Source organism: Anser anser, assembly GCF_964211835.1.
Source record: "Anser anser genome assembly, chromosome: 5".
In the NCBI taxonomy this organism is placed as follows: Eukaryota; Metazoa; Chordata; class Aves; order Anseriformes; family Anatidae; genus Anser; species Anser anser.
The window spans coordinates 42283472-42300525 of record NC_139725.1 but is presented as its reverse complement, the minus strand read 5'-3'; the positions used below and the strand labels follow the sequence as shown (position 1 = coordinate 42300525).

General features: G+C 38.1%; 1 protein-coding gene across 3 annotated transcripts in view; it reads right to left on the bottom strand.

The window, feature by feature from the left end:
* Nucleotides 1-12074, bottom strand: part of MIA2 (MIA SH3 domain ER export factor 2) — a 36177-nt gene extending 24103 nt beyond the window's left edge. Inside the window, exons 1-8 of one of the 3 annotated variants that reach the window (XM_083837589.1) lie at nucleotides 11360-12074; nucleotides 9946-10079; nucleotides 8533-8619; nucleotides 7036-8200; nucleotides 6073-6132; nucleotides 4829-5068; nucleotides 4594-4694; nucleotides 994-1125 (exon numbers count right to left, since the gene is read on the bottom strand). In XM_083837589.1, coding sequence (XP_083693715.1) covers nucleotides 994-1125; nucleotides 4594-4694; nucleotides 4829-5068; nucleotides 6073-6132; nucleotides 7036-8200; nucleotides 8533-8619; nucleotides 9946-10079; nucleotides 11360-11474 — 2034 coding nt within the window. In that variant the 5' untranslated portion in view covers nucleotides 11475-12074. The remainder of the gene's footprint in view (nucleotides 1-993; nucleotides 1126-4593; nucleotides 4695-4828; nucleotides 5069-6072; nucleotides 6133-7035; nucleotides 8201-8532; nucleotides 8620-9945; nucleotides 10080-11359) is intronic. The other 2 variants (XM_083837587.1, XM_083837588.1) reach the window with 2 other exon arrangements.
* Nucleotides 12075-17054: the final 4980 nt, after the last annotated feature.

Here is a 17054-nt window from a genome sequence, read left to right as displayed (position 1 = left end):
CAATGAAACATAGGTAAAAAAAAAATCAAAAGACAAAACAAACTGCTAAAAGATACAAGGAATAACACAAATTACAGATTTGTTAGCTTAAACAAATACGGACTCCCCCTTTCAGACAATCTGAATTGCTGCTGCAGAATAATTGGTATCTTTCCAGATCTAAGGAGATGTTAGGAGCCTAAATAAAAATGCAATTGCTCTTATCTGAAAAAATAAAATGCTACGCAGCCTATCTTCAAACAAAAGCATCATTAAACCCAGCCCAAAAAAAAAATAAAAAAATCACTCTGACTACTTAAGAGCATGCAAAAATGAAGAAGTTTACTAAATACTGAATTATGGACACTGAATTCATTTCTTTAGTAGGGAGAGTTTGGTAGGCAGGTGTTATTGCTCAGATCCTTACCCATTCATGACTGAAACCAACCCATACCTCAAAATATCATCTGACATGTGTTTTAAGAGGTTTCAGTACTACATTTCTCCAACACATCAGCTTAATGCTCACAAACAACTCACAGCAAAATCAGTTCAGTATTCCAATAAACAGAATCAAGGTCATTGGCTAAAGCAGTTTAAAATGCCTGCCTTGATGGGACTCCATCCAGATTGCTTTTGCTAAGTTAGCTGGGGAAAACCTGAGGTGATCTAGCTATAGCCAGCACAGTCAAATACATCATCAATACATACAGCAATATATACATCCATTAGACCTCCATATCCTGTGGGAATAATTTGAGGACTGACTTTTAAAGTCTGGTGTAGATAGAAAAAGGGAAGGAAAGAGGAAGTCTTACTATTGTGAGTTTTATTTCATTTCCTCTACTGACAACGGCCACTCACTACACATCCAAACACTTCCCATCTTGACAGAACAGGCTACTTCCCAAATTTTCTCCGTTTTTAGAGAGAATCTAAATTAAATCTCAACAGATTTAAAATTCTGAAGCATTAGATACCTTGAACAGTAACAATTTCAATTTGAACACTTACTGACTGATAACTTCTATACAGGAACAGGAAAACTGTAAAGGCTCCAACAATGGCAGCACAAAACACTAATTCCCAAGGAAAACCATATAGATCAGGACCAGGTCTCATCTCCTCTGGCAGCGAAGCCACAGCCTGAAAAATAAAATCAAAAGTTTTAACTAAGGAGATTAATATAACATTTTCAACAGAAACAGACATTAGAAGCAAATTAAATCAATACACAATGCAGTAAGTGCAGGCTTGTACTTCTGTTTTTTTTTCCAAAACTCCAAGGAATTGGTTAACAGAAGCTTTTGATTTTTAATGTACACATTTACATTTAATATACACATTACTAAGTGAAGAAATAAATAATAGAGAAGATCAAACAAGATATGATGATGATGAAATAACGCTGAGTACTTCTCCTTCTGAGCCTGACAATTACAGTGAATTCTTCTTCAGACTGTCTATGTTTTAGTACTCAAAGAGTCAATACCAGCCAGTATTTTATGATTTGCTGTTAGAAAAGTTGTTTAGTAGGAAAATCTGCTCAACCAACCTCACGCTAAAATGAACAATCAATGAGTTAGTCAGTGTAAACACTTACATACACTCACGTTTTGTATGTAAAGGGATATCGCTGTTTTCTCAAAGCAAACACATAACCTGCTTAACGCAGGTGCCGTTTACTACGTGCAGCGCGTGTTTAACAACGTGCTGCAGTACCACGAAGCCTCAGTCCCCATTTCTCTCACAAAACGCTCAGACCACCGGTACCTCAGGACAACCGGGGGGCGCAGGGGGTTCAGAAACCCGGGCGTGCTCTCGCCCCCCTTCCTGCTCGCCCCCACCTCCGCCACCCAGGACGACACGGGCAGCGCGTCCCCAACCGCCGCCAGCCCCCGAGGCAGGCCGGGGAGACGCCGCCCGGCTCCCCGCCGCACCGGGAGCCGCCTCCCTCCGCTCCCCCTCCGGTCCCAGGGCCCCGCCGCTCCCCGGCACCGGGCACCAGCCGGCCCGGAGGGGCTGCGGCACTCACCCTGCGCGCCCCCTCCAGGGCCGAGCGGCAGTAGCGCCGCGCCGCGTCCCGCAGCCCCAGCCACAGCCCGGCGGCCGCCACGTCCAGGGTGCCCCCGCGGCCGGCGGCCGCCATCTTGGCGCGGCGCGGGCCCACCAGCGGCTCGGCCCCCTTCCGGCTCGCCGCTTGGCAACCGGCCCCTACCACTGCCTCGGGGGACGGGGGGGGGGAAGGAAAAAAAAAACACTGCTGCGGGAGGAAAGGGGAACAGGCGGGACAGCGCGGCGGGCCGTACCACTGCGGCGTGAAGGGGGGCGCTGCGGCTGGGCCGCGATGAGGGAGTTACGGGGGGGGGACGCGGCGCCTCAGCGCCCGGCCCCTCACCGCCCGGCCCCGGCGCCTCGTGAGAGGCCGGCCACTCTCGGCGACGCTTACCTCCGCTCCTTCCATTTTCCCCGTGTAAAACCAGAGCCTTACAAAAATAAAAACACCGGCGGCTGGGCCGCTTCCCTCGGCGGAGAGCTCGCCCCGGCCGCTGTCCCCGCTCCTGTGACACTGGCACCGCGGGGAGGGGCAACAGGTGGCCCGGTGACAGGCGGCGGCGCCCGCCCGCTGGGACACACGGCAAAGGGCTCCTGGCCACCTCCTTCTCCATGACTTTTTCGTTTTTAATTACATTTTATCTTATTTTTTTTTAAATAAACTTACTACATTTTTACATATGCTAACTCTATTTTCACAATGCAAGGTGAATGACTTGCATGTGAAACTACCACCAAAAAAGTGACAGGTAAAAAGGTGGAAGTGGCTATCCTAATCATATCAAACACCACAAAAATGAGAGTTGCCAAAGCAGCAAACTATCGATGAGCACTGAAATCCAGTCTGCTTCACTAGAAAGAAAGCAAAACCCTTCTTCTTTTTTCTCCCAGGCTGTGACTTGGCCAAAATCTATTAAAGTCTGCTTTTACCTGGAAATCAGGTAAAATTACGTGTGGTTCTTAAACTTCAGTCACCCAACCGAAACAGACAAAGTTAAAATCAAAGTGTCAAATTGATAAAGTTTACCATATACCACCATGTATCTGATATTACCCTTCTGTCTAGAGGGGATAGTGCAACATTGTCTACCTTCTCTCATATTCCTTTGGCAACACTTTTTTTTTTGTGCGATTAATATCTGGTAAAGTCCCCTTCACTTTGTCCCTAGTGCTGAACTTAATCTCACTTCATTAATTAATTTGCTTTTGTTTCCCCCCCAAGCCCACCCTCTCCAGTTTCACTCCAAATCATCTCCTCACCTGGAAGGCCTTAACTTGCATTTATGACTTTTCACTCCATTAGCAGACTACAGAGCAGACCTATACATATTTCCCAACTATTCCTTCCCAGGCATTATTTCCCATATAAGTTCTCTCCATGAGGTTTCCAATGAATTCCTTTCCCTATATTTGCCTGGTATCAATCATTTGGCTCCACCGTCCTCAAGCATCTCCCTTCACGTAAATCATGAATGCCTTCACCTAAAATGAATGCATTCAAAACTCTCCCCTCCTCTTCCAAAGCTGACTCTTCCAGAAACTTACCCCTTTCACCCCAGGCCCCTCCAGTCTTGTTTCCCATGCTTCACTTTTATCCCATCTCTAATTCCTATCTCCTGGAGAAGTCCTTTCTCTCTTCCACCTCTTACCCATACTATATGCTCCTCAGATGAACACAGAAGAATGCTCTTCCCTGCCCCCCCCCCCTTTTTTTTTTTTCCCTTCTTAGCAGAAATGTAGAAATTAGGGCTGGGTTGGAGAGGCAAACCTGCCTTAGCTGAAAGTGGCAGAAAAGAGGCTAATTTCCAGGTGGAGAAGCAGCTGAGGCTACTCTGGAAGGAGCTTTCTGCTCACCTAGCAGAGGACATGGGCAGGTCATAGTGGAGAGAGGCTAGACTAAAACTTCCTCCTTCCAGTTGTACCTTAGCGAATTAATAGGTTAATTTGGTTAACCTAATTGTGAAGGGTGTATTTAGGCAATCTTAGGACTTTCATCTAAAATAAAAAACCCTTATCCTTATAATTGAAATTTTACATTTTGATATTTGAGACATCCCCACAGCAATCATAATCCCATTTTATATTTTAAATATTTCCTTAGAGAAATATTTTAATGCAGTCATGACTGATGTGAATCTTTGGAAATCAAAACTTTGAAATTATATTTTTAAAAGCGATAGAAGTATTCTGTTTATTTTACTTATCCCAACCAAGCTTTCTAAGTCCATGCAAATCAGTCCTGCCATGAGAACTATAATGAAACTCATGGTTCCCTAAAGTAAAAAAAAAAAAAAAAAAAGGGCAAAAAAAAGCTGAGTTCATCAGATTCTGAATTGCAAACAGAAGCAGATGAACAGCAGCTACCTTGACATTTTCTTTTTTCCAGCTGTCTCTTGTTTAGTATCAGATATTCCTAGAAGCAAGGGGACTGCAAAGGTTTTATTAAAAATAATGTTTCTTTCCTTCTCTCCTCTGTCAGAACTGCACTGCAGAACATGGCTAACAACTGGCTTAATTTTGCACCAATTTCAAAAATATTATCACATAAAGAACTCTTACCTTTTTGATAATACTTGTCATTGCTGAAAATACAGACTTCATCAACTCGGTAATCTCAAGAGCATCCAAGCACAGAAGAATCTGATATATCCAGCCTCCTTCTGGTTTGTTTATAAGGAAAACAAACAAACAAAAAAGATTTTATACTACAGTGGTCAGCATAATACAATTCCAACTAATGTTTTTTTGAGATTTCAAAATTGTTTTCCTTCAAATTAGGATTTTTTTCACATACCATTACTTGGGATGTAGCTCTGAACTTGGAAAATGTCATCTGAGAAAGGCTTTTCACCATCAAGTGGAAAATCAGCTACTGGGCTAGGTATTTTTTCTTCAGAATCTACTGAAGGAATTACTATTCCATTTGAATGTTGATCACTGTTGCATTCACCGTCAACAGCTCCATTCATTTCATATTTCTCCTTTGGCATTTCTTCTAGAAGTTTTCGTTTACTGCCTATTCCTGCAAATAATTCTGAAAGGACATAATGTTTATTTTCAGAAGATTCAACTACCCATTCACAGCTTTTTTCCCCTCAAGACATTAACCTCCACTGAGATTTTGATCTTACATTTTTTTAACATTTTCCTCAACTTAAAACCAAACATCCGAGTGCTCTATTAGATTAAAAATGTGCTGCAGATTTATAATTTAAGCAATGCTAGTTCAAATCATTGTCTCAGAGTGGAGTTTGGAGGATAGAGTTTTAAGCAAAACTGGTATTGCAGTGCAGTAAATAAATATTAAGAAAATAATATGCTCGTTTTTGATTTTTTTTCCTTCTAAACAGCAACCTTGCTTTCTAGCTTGAGGGGTTTTAGAAGACTAGCTATAATGATATTTTTTTCTTTAAAATTGTCTTCTATTTTGTGGGCTTCTGGGGTAAAAGCTTTTCTGATGCTTTCCAGAGCTCAGGTTCATTTTCTGTGTTTTTGTATCTTGCACTGTCATACAGGCTTCAATTGATGGGCACAGATGATCCTAAATCTGATGATACAGAGCAATCTTCTTTTACTATATCATGTGATTTTTCTATTTCTTTCTGAGATCTGGATTAAGACTGTCCTCCAATCTATTCTCTGATACCAGAAACTCATGTTGGGAACATGAATCTTCAAGTGCTACTTCTGCATCGTTTCTGTGATGATGTTGCATGCTCACAGGGATTTGTTCAGTTTGTACCTTCCCTACTGAAAAGCTATCAGCAAGAACACAAATGCTGTCTTATTTTTTACTGATCTGGTGGAGTGTTTTTTTGTTTTGTTTTTTTAAATGTTCTGTTTGTTCATTTGCACTGTCAGCTGAAGTGAAAGATTATTCTCTTTGGAGGTACCTGCATTACTCTTATCTGATTCAATATGTTTAATCTCATTTGATGTGCCTTCGGTTTCTTTACCTATAGTATTTTATCACAGCTTCAACTGAGGCCTTTTTCATCATGGAAATTTGGTTCTTCAATTCTCAGCAAGAGATTTTACCTTCCTTTCTCAAACTCCATATTTCTTCCAAGTGGCCACTTTCTTCTGAGGTTTTGGTACCTGTCAAATGGAAGTCACTAGTCTTGAGTTAATTCTTGGGACTCGGATTTCTGATCCTGTTCATCAGTAAAAATACACTACCTGAAATCTTTGATGTTGTTTCCATAAAAAATCCTAGTTCGTTTTTATTACCTGGTTTATGAATTTTCTCTTTTATATCACCACGCATTCTGAATTGGCTTTTTGAGGTTCAATTTTGTTCTGTATCACAGCATTCGACCACTCTGCCTTTCTCAGGTGTATCCAGAGTAAGACTTGTGTCACATTAAGAAGGGATCTACTTGCTGCATGGATTGTCCCCATAACTAATTAATTTTCTGAATTTACAGATTCTTGTATACAAGTGTTGAAGTTATTTTGCTCTTTTTGCACTTTTTCAACTGTCTACATTTTTGTTTTTTTCCCTGCAGCTAAGTTCCAGTTTCCTGACTGATGTTTCCTCACTCACACGTACTGTCTTTTTCTTCAGTTGGCTCCTTTTGAGATCAGGTGATATTCACTAGAAGAAAAATCTTGTGCCTGTGAAACCACTGAATTTTCTAAATTAAATTTTGAAGGTAAATGTAGAGTGTCTTTGGAGACAGGGTCTTATATTGGCATTTTCCCGACTTTCACCCCTTTAGCACTGGAACAACTAAGCACATCCTCCTGCAAACACTGCACTTTCTCTCCTTTGGCTATTGAACTCTGAAACTTTATTACATCTGCAAAATGACTAAAAGAGAAGAAATGTCTCTATTCATCAGATGACAGACTTTTCTTCTGTATTTTTTGTCTAAGGGATCACAATCCTGAGATGGACAGAGAAGAAATACGATCTGATGCAGTTGATTCATGTCCCTGTTGATTATCATATACATCTATTTTATAATTAATAAAGCAATTACAGATTTTCATACCAACCTGAATGGCCATAGTTGCTTTCTGACTCTTGATTTCTCATTTTAGCTTCAGTGTTTTTCAGCAGTTGGCTTTCCGATACCAATTCTTGTTCTGAATGGTAAGGTTCAACTGGCTCTTCTTTGTTGCCAATTAGTATATCAAAATATGATCCAGTGCTACTTGAGGTGCTTTTGGTGTCACTAAGAGTATGCACACTTGCTGGTATCTCCCCAGCATTTGGCATGTTACTGTTTGAATCTATTATTTCTTTTGCATAAATCTCATCTTCATCCGTCACTGCTTTAACTGTCTCCTTTGATTCTTTGTCCATGCGTGATACTTTCTGGTTTAAAGTCTGCATTTCTTCATTCTTACTTGCTTTATTTTCTGTTGCTCTGCTTTGCTGATCTTCCGTAGCAATTGTATCTTTCTCAGCATGCCCAAAATTTAGAACATTACTTAAACCCAAATTGAACCAATTTGATTGGGATTTCTGGCTTTCAATATTTTGCTCTTCTATCAATAACTCCATGACTGCTGTTTCATGTTCATTATCAGAGTGTCCATCCACACCAGGAACATCATAGACCTCTGGATCATTTTTTTCTGATACAGGACCAACATCCACTTTCTCTTTACCAAAATACAGAAAGTCCGTCAGTCCACCCTGAAACCAACCAGATGCTATAGGCTCTTGTTCCTCCTTATCGTTTGGCTCCTCTAACTCATTTTCAGCAGTTACTATTTTTCTGCCTCGGTAACTATTTTCTTCTAAAGATTCAGTAATTGCTTTTAAGGTCTCTTCATCATTTTTATTTCCTGTGGTGAACCATCCTGCAATATCGGAAACGATCCAACTAGACTGAGCTGGAATGGGTTTTAATGGGAGACTGTCTTGAATTTCTGGCTGCTCAGCGTCTTCGTTTCTATTCTCATTTTCAGTAACCAACTTTTTGCTTGCAGACTCCTCCTGACTTTGAGATTCCTTGGAATCATTTCCAAAAACTGATTCAACTCCTTCTTCATTTTGGTTGGAGTCTCTTATATGATTTAAGAGTTCATTTTCTTGGAGCTTTGATTCTGCATCAGATGCTGAATATTCACTTTCTTTGTTGGGTTCAAGTAATGCACTGTCTTCATTTTCAAAAACATATTCATCTCCATCAAGGCAAAGGAAATCAGTTTCCTAAAAGAACAATATTAACTTTTAAAATGCTCTAATGTATAATTTTCTACAGTGCTGTGTAGCACAGTAAAGTATCTTTATTCTCTTCCTGTGTGTATGTATAGTCTTACACAAAGTACTGTAAGTAATTATATTATTCCTAATGCTTCTATAACATTTATTTGATAAAACGTTATCTTAGAGGACAATGAACACACAAATGGTGCAATAAGAAAGGAACCATGTTTTGAATTACCTGAAATAAAATATATATTGAAGCTTGAACTTCTAACTGGGTATTAGATTTTCAATAGCTGTGAACTATATTGGATAATCTTGTGATTTTGATTTACCTTGGTGAGCACTTCAACTTCTTCTACAATTAAAACTTCCTCAACCTTCACAGCATCTTTTGGGAAATATCCAAAATCTTTTCCTTTCTGTAAGAAATATAAAAAGAGTGAGAGCATTTAAACTGTAGTGGTAAGTATATTAGGTGCTTGCATATATGCTAAAAAAGTACGAACAAACAGTAAGTTTATAGGACTGCCCCCCATCCCCTTCATTTTGTTTGGTCAAAAAATGATTTATTTTTCCTTCAGTAAAGTGTTCCATTTGCTACTTCAGAAAGAAGAATATTATTCCAACTATTATTTTCTGTAGTCTTAACAGTCCTTAACTGAGCACAGTATTATGTACACAGATGGTCTCAGATGAGATGGTCTCATCTCCTCTCAGAGAGATGGTCTCTCTCCTAATAGAATCAGATGCAAAGTTTCCACCTACTCAAGTTAGAGAACAATTACACGTTAATAACTAATGACCCATAAAAAGTTACAAGGAAAGTAGGATGTGAAATCCAGGTACAAGGCCACGTGCTGTTGAAGAGAAAATGGCAACGAAGACAACAACACTGCAGAACATAAATAGATGATAATGCCCAAAAGAATAATGCAAACACAAGTAAGAGTCAGTCCGACCAAAAAACCAACCACTAGCTTTACAACAAAGCATTGCATGTAGCCTTTAATGAAGGAATACATCTTGGACAGCAAGAAGGAATGAAGTACCTGCAAAGATACTCTAAGATGCAGAAAGAACATATGAATGTCACTGGTAAATAATAAATGTCACATATCATTTGGGAAAAACAAACAAAAACAAAACAAATCACCACCATAACCAATATTTTCTGGTTTTGAAGCATTTACATGGTTTTATTAGCAGTTGGATTTGGATCAGTGCATCCATTGCTTTTTAGCTATACCATAACTTTAACTACAGCATAACTTCGTAGCTGTTCTGACTACATTGTCAATTGTTCCAAACCATTAAATGCGTGCGATAACTTCTCTGGGAACTTGTCTTCACAGTTCAGTGCTCAAGAAATGTCCCAATTCTGAATTGCTGATTAAGCAACTGTAAAATCTCCTTACCTGCAGACCTGTAGGTAGGTACCTGGCTCACTAGACCTGAAGGTTTTTAAAGGGAACTAGATGTAATCATTCCAGCCAAATGATTAGATGAAGGAGTCAAAAAACTTGGATTCTGATCTTGACTTTGTTTCTCCATGAGTAATCTATGGCCAGATTTGATTTTCCCTTTTATAGAAAGATATCAACAATGACCCATCTCCCAAACACGATGTTGATCCACAACTGGTTAACGTTAAGAAAGAGATGGAAGATCCCTAGAAGCAAGCAGACTGCTATTACAATGCTATCTAAATTATTTATGCAGAAAGTCTATCAGATTCAAATACTTACACTTCCTGTCCACAAATTTTCGTTTTTCCTGGAAAGTTTGGAGTATACAATTATCTCCTCCCCTGTTTTGAAGTTAAGATACCGGCAATCAGGCCCTGAGTAATCTGTAGTGGCTTGAACTCTGCTCATTGCCGCTGGAATATGCAGGAAGAAAGAAACAAGTAAGTATTATAGCCACTTTGTCTGAAGTCAAATATGTTATTGAAGAAGTCTGTTATGTAGATACACATTAAAATGTTTGTAAGTACATCAACAAAATAAAAGCTCCGGTCCTATATGGGCATTGTTTTTCAGTACTTGTTCATCCAAGCTATCAAGGTTGAAATTTGTGTGGATAATTAGTAAGTTCAACTATTAAACACAGATCTAAGCAGCTAAAAAATATTTCCCAAGCATATTTACAATTTTATATTTCAGAAATTGCAAGTTAAATCTAGCTGTAATTGCAGGGATTTTGAATATATATTTTGAATATATATTTTAAAGAAAATAGTTAAGCTCTAGTAACAAACAAAAACACATTGTCAAAAACAAAATTTACAATTCAATTTGAATGACTTTGCTTTCTGGTTGTTTCCACCTCTATCTCCTATCATAAAAATCATGGTTTATCTACCATAAAAACCTCCACTGATGTGCTCTAGTCAGTTTGGTGCCCATGCCACGTGCTGCCCTAAGACAGACATCCCTGAACATCCAGAACCTGGTGAAATTGGAGTGGCTCCACAGGAAATAAATCTATGAGCAGAGGAAATCTGAGCATTCTGTGTGGAAATGCCTTTATTTATTGCTGCCCACCGGTGTCTCAAGAGCTGGTCTGACAACTTTCTGCAGAGCTATTTAATCCCCAGGAACTTCATAACTAGTTACTGCTCTTACTTCATGTTAAAGAAGAAAAAAGATACATTAACAGTGTCTTTAGAGAAGGATTAAAAAAGAAAAGAACAACAACAAAAACACAGCTTGCTTAGAATAGAAAAAATACAGTATTGGAGAATAGGCTATGAACATACTGTAAACAAAAAATACGTTCTATATTAGTATATAGCCTACCATATATATATACATTTAATTACCCTTGTACCTGTAAGGAATGAGTTAAAAATACTTTAAAGTTGCTTTATGCTGAATATTTGAGGAAACCTGAGAAAAATTAGCTATTAAAGAGTATTTTATTTTAACTGAACTTCAATCTTTATATACTTGCACAACACGATCCCTTAAGTAGGTTTTTCAGGAATAACTTTTTTGTCGTTTGAAAAATTTAAGCCTTTTTTCATAAACTTAGTATATTGACAACAAATGTTTTCTGCAGCTACTTAGTTTCATTCAGTGCTTTGTTCCTAATCTCAACGTTATGGTCTGTAATAACTACATGTATATAAACTCCTTTAGAAAAAAGATTTTTACTTACTCTCACATTCCCGATCACCACACTTCTTCCATTCTGAAAGTACCTTTGTACTCTGCAGACTTGTTATAAATGAAATTACTAGCAGCACAATTCTCTGATCCAATACTCTCGACATTTTTTAGTAAACCTAGAATGCACTGAAACTGTGAAAACTTAATTCATTTGCAGAGTACAAGTATATTCTACATTACTTTTCTTAGCCTAACAAAAAAAATCGCAAATGAAGTTATAATCCCATTTCCCTTCCCTCATCTGCCAAAGCAAAAGTACACTATGCTAACTCTGCTAATAATCTGCCAAGTCAGTTGTCCTGATTATACACATATGTTTAATAATTAACTTGGTTCTGATAGCCAGACTGATGTTTTGAATACAAACAAACCAGTTCTAGCCACATAAAAATTTAGCCTCTATCAGAGAGGATTTTTGCTATCAAGTCTACGGAAGACTCTGTTCAGGGAAATTCAATATCGGTTCTAATTTTTTTTCTGGATTATGGGATTTTTAACATCTGATTTTAAGTTGAACTACCAATTTTATACATCATTTCCACGTCATATATCACAGAGCAACGCATCAGATCTAAGCAGATATATCCTGCTTTATAAGAAATACCTACTGTTTCCTAGCAACCTATCACCCAACGGAGTTATAAATAATTTTCTCAAATACAGGTTATGCTTTAAAGTGGTAGTTGTGCAGGAAGTTGTACACAGCTTATATAGATATGAAGTTACATTATAAATGCAACCCTACAGAGTGATTTGCTTTACAAGTAAGCTTTGCTTGAAATGCTTCACAGCATTGCCCCGAATGTCCTTGGTCGACTATGCACGATACATCTTAGGGCCTTCATCTTTCATTTCCAGCTGTCCTACATAGGGTAGCCTCTACCCTCTCCCTTCCTGATAGCATCCCAAGAACCCGTATTCCCTCCCAAGCTGATAATATTTGCAGTTACACGCTTCCTAGCAATCCTGCCCCTCCTTCAGTCCTGGGCATGACTCACACAGACTTTGCTTTGCTTTTTTTTTCTGTGAACCTAAGCTGTATCTTACTTGCAGCACAGTTCCCCCTCTCTCCTGCTCCACAACCCAAACCTGCCAGACACGGATGCTCACTGATCTATGAGCCAGCAAACAAATCGTCTACAGGAGGCCGGGAGAGAGGGCACAAAGTGCACTGCAGCCAGAGACGCTTTGACCAGCAATGTCCTGTAAACAAAGAAATCACGGTGGATGACGTCCTCCAGCTGCAATCTAACACTTTGCCCCCTTCCTTTGCCACATGACCTGATAGCCAGACAGGCCTCTCCTATGAACCAACACACCAGCCGCCCCTGCTGTTAGGTAATCCATCAGAGAACTGTTGCACGCACCCACCAGGGCAAACACATGATAGATCTGTACCCCAGCACTCTCCCTGGAATAGTTTGATGCAACCCCATTCCCAGTTGTTTCTCTGCTCCACTCCTCTTCTGCTGCTTAGAGTGCCAGTGACTGAGGACCTTTCCTGGGGTCCTCCAGGTTTATCTGAAGTAGGTGAAGGGGAGAGAAATAGAAAGATAGAATGCCAAGCAGCTGAAACATCTCCTCACCAAGTTTCGTTGAATTTGTGAAAAGATGGGCAAGTTTTTGGGTCCCAAACCTGTACAGATTAGGACGGACTAGTGAGAAGGAATATATAAAAGATTATACTGGGGAGTGGGAAGAACTACAGAAGAATTTTATATTAGGGGGATTGTCTATCACCAAGTGTCATACAAAAATCAAAAAAAAAAAAGGACAATTTTTATCCTGACAAGGTTATAAGCTGGTCAGAAGAATCTTTCATAATGCTGCATAATGACCATGGAATGTAAGGCAAAAAAACAATCATGATCTTAGAAAGCTCAATAGTCCCTTTTTGGCCTTGGTAACCAAGAGGTGATTCTCATAAAAATGGTAAAGCCAGACATTCTAACACCTAAAATTACATAGTTCAGCAAGTTTGTGTTGGAGGGCAAACTGAAGGAACCACACCTTGAGATCTATACATTACATTTGTCAAAATAGCTCTCACAATGGCTCTGACTTTTCATATGGACACCCAAACTAAGTCTCAAGTCTTTGTATGGAGATGCTATAAATGGAGTAGCTAGGATGAATTGCAATGTTTCATCTACATCCGCAGTTTTCAAATTATTCTGGGCACTGCTTATTGTGTAGCTTAGTCTCAACAATCATTCTTCTAGGTTTGAAGCTGCTGAAAGGTTGATCAGCAGTGCTCTGATCTCTGTAATTTGTTCTTCTAATACAACTTCAATAACAAAGTACATTTATATCAAATGTTCTTTTCTTCAGGGTGTAAATCTCACGCTTGCAGATGTTATACAAATGTAAGCTCTAATCACCTTTGAACTAAAGTCAAAGCTAAAGACACAGGGAGTTTATCATAGCTGGCTTCCAAAGGACAAAGTTGAAAACTTTACAGCAGGTAGAGTGAGATTTCACTTTATTTATTTAGTGAGTAGAAGTTGGACACTTCTGCAGAACTGAAGCAACAGAAGTGAATACTATTATATATGCAAAAACAAACAATGCTAATGAAAAAGAACTAATTTGAACAGCTTTCCTTAGAATAAAACTATTTAATTTTTTGGAAATCATATCTTAGTAACTATAAGCATTAAGCTTCTAATTTTAGTCATAAGTAGTATAGTAACTAATAACTTTAGTTAGAAGAATCAAGTCAGAATTAATGGTTTGATTTAAATAAACTGATTAGTATGGCTCACTGAACGACTCAAGATATGATCCTGTATAAATATGGAGATGTTGTGTTTGCTAGACCATTCAGTATCTGCATGAACCATAGAGATAACAAAGATCATAAGCTAATATAAAAACTCTCTTAAGTACATAAAAATCAACACCTATTTTATAACAACAGTATAGACAGTTTTGATTATATTTTTATGATAGCACCAAAAGGTTTCATACAGAATGTAAGGTTCACTGTGTATAATATTGCACAAATACATGGAAAGATACAATTCATAACAAAAACACTTAAAACACAGTTCTCTTGACTTGAGATGTTTGCATGAAAATGCAGATCAACCTGTATATTGAATCACATGTCATGCCAAAAAGTTTTTTTTTAAACAACTATCTTTTAAAATCTAGTAAATCAAAGGAAGAGAAGAAACAGTAGTTCACTCACTCTTCTTCCAGTTAAATCTGAAGATGTAACAGACTTTCTTTATTCAGATTTAAACCAAATTTTTAGCCAGGGTAACAAATTGTAAGAAAAAGCCATTATTGCTTCCCTATTACAAAAAGGGTTGCAAACATGACAACTCATTGTATTACTAGAAAATCACAGAACTTGTGACGTACTATTTTGAATCTTGATAGTATTTTTCTAAGCTTTGAATGCCTCACATTTTGCTATACATTAGAATGCTTCACATATTAAAAACTGCCTGAACGTGGTTTGTATAAAACACAGATTTTCTATACAACTGAGATAAAGGGGGGAAAAAAAGGCATCAAAGAGCAAAGTTGTATCCTCCAAAACACAGATCTCTGTATATTATGGATATACACCACTGCTGCAGCATTTGATCAGATCATAAATACACATAGTCTTGGAAATGCTTCTTTGAACAGGGAAGCTCATTTTAAAGATCTGGGACACACAAAATGAAGATGTTTGTTCTGTTGTGTGACAGTAATTGTTACAAAATCAGCAGCTAAATCTGGATCCCAGAATTATAACTGGGGCCTAACCACAAGACCTTTATTTCCTTAGGAAGAAACAATGCTGGAGTAATCTATTTGCAAATTTACTGGTCTTGGAAATTATTAAATTTTACCAATACCTTCTTTCCTCAGAAAAATTACTTTCAAATTTCCTTCCTTACAACGAAGCTGTTCTAAGCACAAAGACATTAGTTCAAGCTAAGAAGCACAAATTTGAAGTGTACCTTTTATGCAAAGTCATGCTTCAGCTTACAGTTCATGAACAATCTGCATAAAATCTACTCTGACAAGGACTCCAAGTGGAACATCGTGGAAAAACACATTCTTGGAGGCTTCCAGCTTATTGCTGCCAGGAGTGAAGAAAATTGAGACAGGTAAATGGTATAGAATCAGTGCACATAGTATAACAGCACCGTAACAAAATAAACCAATCCAACTCTTCTAAGTTCTTATTTACTTCTAAATTCTCATTTAAAGCTAGAGTGGACAATTTGATGCAAGCACTCCACAAGACATGCATAGATCTTACATGGTATGTTCGTTGTCCACTTGTATAAAGCACCTCAGCTTCATTATTAGTTTTTTGCCTCTTTGATTGTTCATTTTTTTTCTATATTACTTGACTGAAAAGAGACCAAGGTATTTTTCCTTTGATCTCTACTCACCACTATGGGGGAGTGAAATAAAATATTTTAGTCATTTCCTACTTGTATGGTATCTACACTTAATTCTCAGAGACCCAAAACTGTTATATTCAATTTCAAGACCAAATTTGATACATTTCTATAAATACTTCTACCATTTGAAAAGACCGGGAACAGAAAGGAATTGTACTCATGGTCTCAGCATTATCCACAACTCTGAAATTGTTTCAGGGTAAGAGGAAACACAGCTCTATCCACAACTTTAAAATTGTTTCTGGCTCAGATGAAATAACATTGAAGGTGAGTGTAACTAAATTACTAAAAATACAACTGCTTTTAAAAAAGACAAGGGTCTTTATGTGGTATTGTGCTAATAGTATAGCACTATCTTACACTACTACTGTAGCAGAATATTGGTTGGAATATATGTAGCTTTTAGAAAACTTGGTTCTTATAAATTTATCACACACTGACATTTATACATTGCACTGTGCTGCTTGGATTTGGCAAAACTATTTACAGCACAGTGTAACCATGGCAGTTAAATTTCTTCAAACGAGCATTAAACTATCAAATACATCACCTGCTTTGTAACTTGGCAACAAAATTCCTGTATTTTCACCTTGTCAAATATAGATTCCTGCCTGTAATACAACCTGAAACAAGAAACTTGAATGTAATCAATCCATTACCTTGTTTAATTACCAGCACCCACCACACTTACTATGAACCTATAAATATATAAATTATAAATTATAAGCTCCTCTGAAACAGTAATGCAGCTTCTGACCAGCAGCCTACTCCAGCTTAGTATAATTACATATATAAATACAGCTATATTCCAGCTTAGTATAATTACTGTATTAGCTATTAGAACCCGTACAGAACTACAAAAGGTATCGTATAACACTGGATCACTCAAGCTCAGAGTAATAAACCTTAAAAAATACTGTGTTGGAGATAGCAACAACCAAGGAAATTAAAATGAGTTCCAAATGGAATTTGAAATGTGTAGTTGAAACATACAAACCAGTGACATTTACTCAACTACTCAGTGTAAGAATTTTTCCCCATGGTAAACCACTGTGTTTAACATCTTAATAAAAAACTTGAACATTTTGCTTCCAAAAAACAAAAATACATTAATCTACCACGTTCCCCTGAAGGGAAGGGAAGCATGGTTGAAGACTACTGACAAGAATCGAAAAGCAGTCTCACTTGTAGAGCTACAGAGGCAGATAGGATATTGAAGCAGCAAATGGACTGAAGAATCTGAGTAACATACTCAACTGGTTGAGAGAAGGA